The sequence below is a fragment of the Trachymyrmex septentrionalis genome, unplaced genomic scaffold (genome assembly GCF_001594115.1).
Source record: "Trachymyrmex septentrionalis isolate Tsep2-gDNA-1 unplaced genomic scaffold, Tsep1.0 scaffold7, whole genome shotgun sequence".
Classification (NCBI taxonomy): domain Eukaryota; kingdom Metazoa; phylum Arthropoda; class Insecta; order Hymenoptera; family Formicidae; genus Trachymyrmex; species Trachymyrmex septentrionalis.
The window spans coordinates 2,772,678-2,773,465 of NW_017305884.1; the positions used below are offsets into that span (position 1 = coordinate 2,772,678).

The 788-nt window shown below is 27.9% G+C and overlaps 1 protein-coding gene across 2 annotated transcripts in view; it reads right to left on the reverse strand.

The window, feature by feature from the left end:
• The window catches only part of LOC108753589 (SH3 domain-binding protein 5-like), a 5,318-nt gene that overhangs the window by 3,857 nt on the left and 673 nt on the right, over nt 1-788 (reverse strand). For both annotated transcript variants that reach the window (XM_018495308.1, XM_018495307.1), the window contains exons 2-3: nt 532-594; nt 38-166 (exon numbers count right to left, since the gene is read on the reverse strand). In XM_018495308.1, the coding sequence (XP_018350810.1) occupies nt 38-166; nt 532-594 (192 nt within the window). The remainder of the gene's footprint in view (nt 1-37; nt 167-531; nt 595-788) is intronic.

A 788-nucleotide genomic window follows, 5' to 3' on the forward strand; every position in this document is an offset into this window, starting at 1 on the left:
TATATATATATAGTTATCTAGATAAAAATATTCTTACCTCTTTTGCTTTAAACCTAGCGTCATAGTATGGTCTGGATTTTTCAATGCAAGCTCCAAGTTTTTTAGCCAAAGCGTCAATCTTAATTGTCGATTCACAGAGTAATTCTCTAAAGGTTGCTCTTGCTTCCTAAACATGATGAAATAAAATTCCCTATTAGATGGAAAGAATGGAATATAAGATGTATATAATTTCTATACAATTCCTACAATCTCAAATCAAGCCACAATCTCAAATTAAAAATTATTTCTTTGAAGCCATCATCATAGACTGTACTGTTAAGATCATCGTTTCAAATCATTATCCATTTACATGTATCTTACACAGCAATCATCTCAATGAAATCTAATCGCAACCAGTTTCAAAACTTGTCAGCAATTTTGTTCCTCAAGCATCATTCATATATATATATATATATATCGCAATGCGAAATCTAGACAGGCAAGGGACAATTACAAATGCAAGGTCATACTTTAATAAAAATTAATACTTACATCTAAATCAACTTCTAGTTTATTAATATCATCCGTAGCTGTGTTTAATCTTTCAAGTTCAATCTGAAACAAAGTATCATACATTTCATCAGAAAATTAAATTAGATATCATATTTAAAAAAGTATTTTTTATTTTATATGCTGTAATACATAAAAATTACACATATTTCAAACATACGCGAATTTTTTATTCGAGCAAACAATTTAGCGGGTTTCATCCCGCTTCTTAAAATGTTTATATATGAAAATTAATTTTA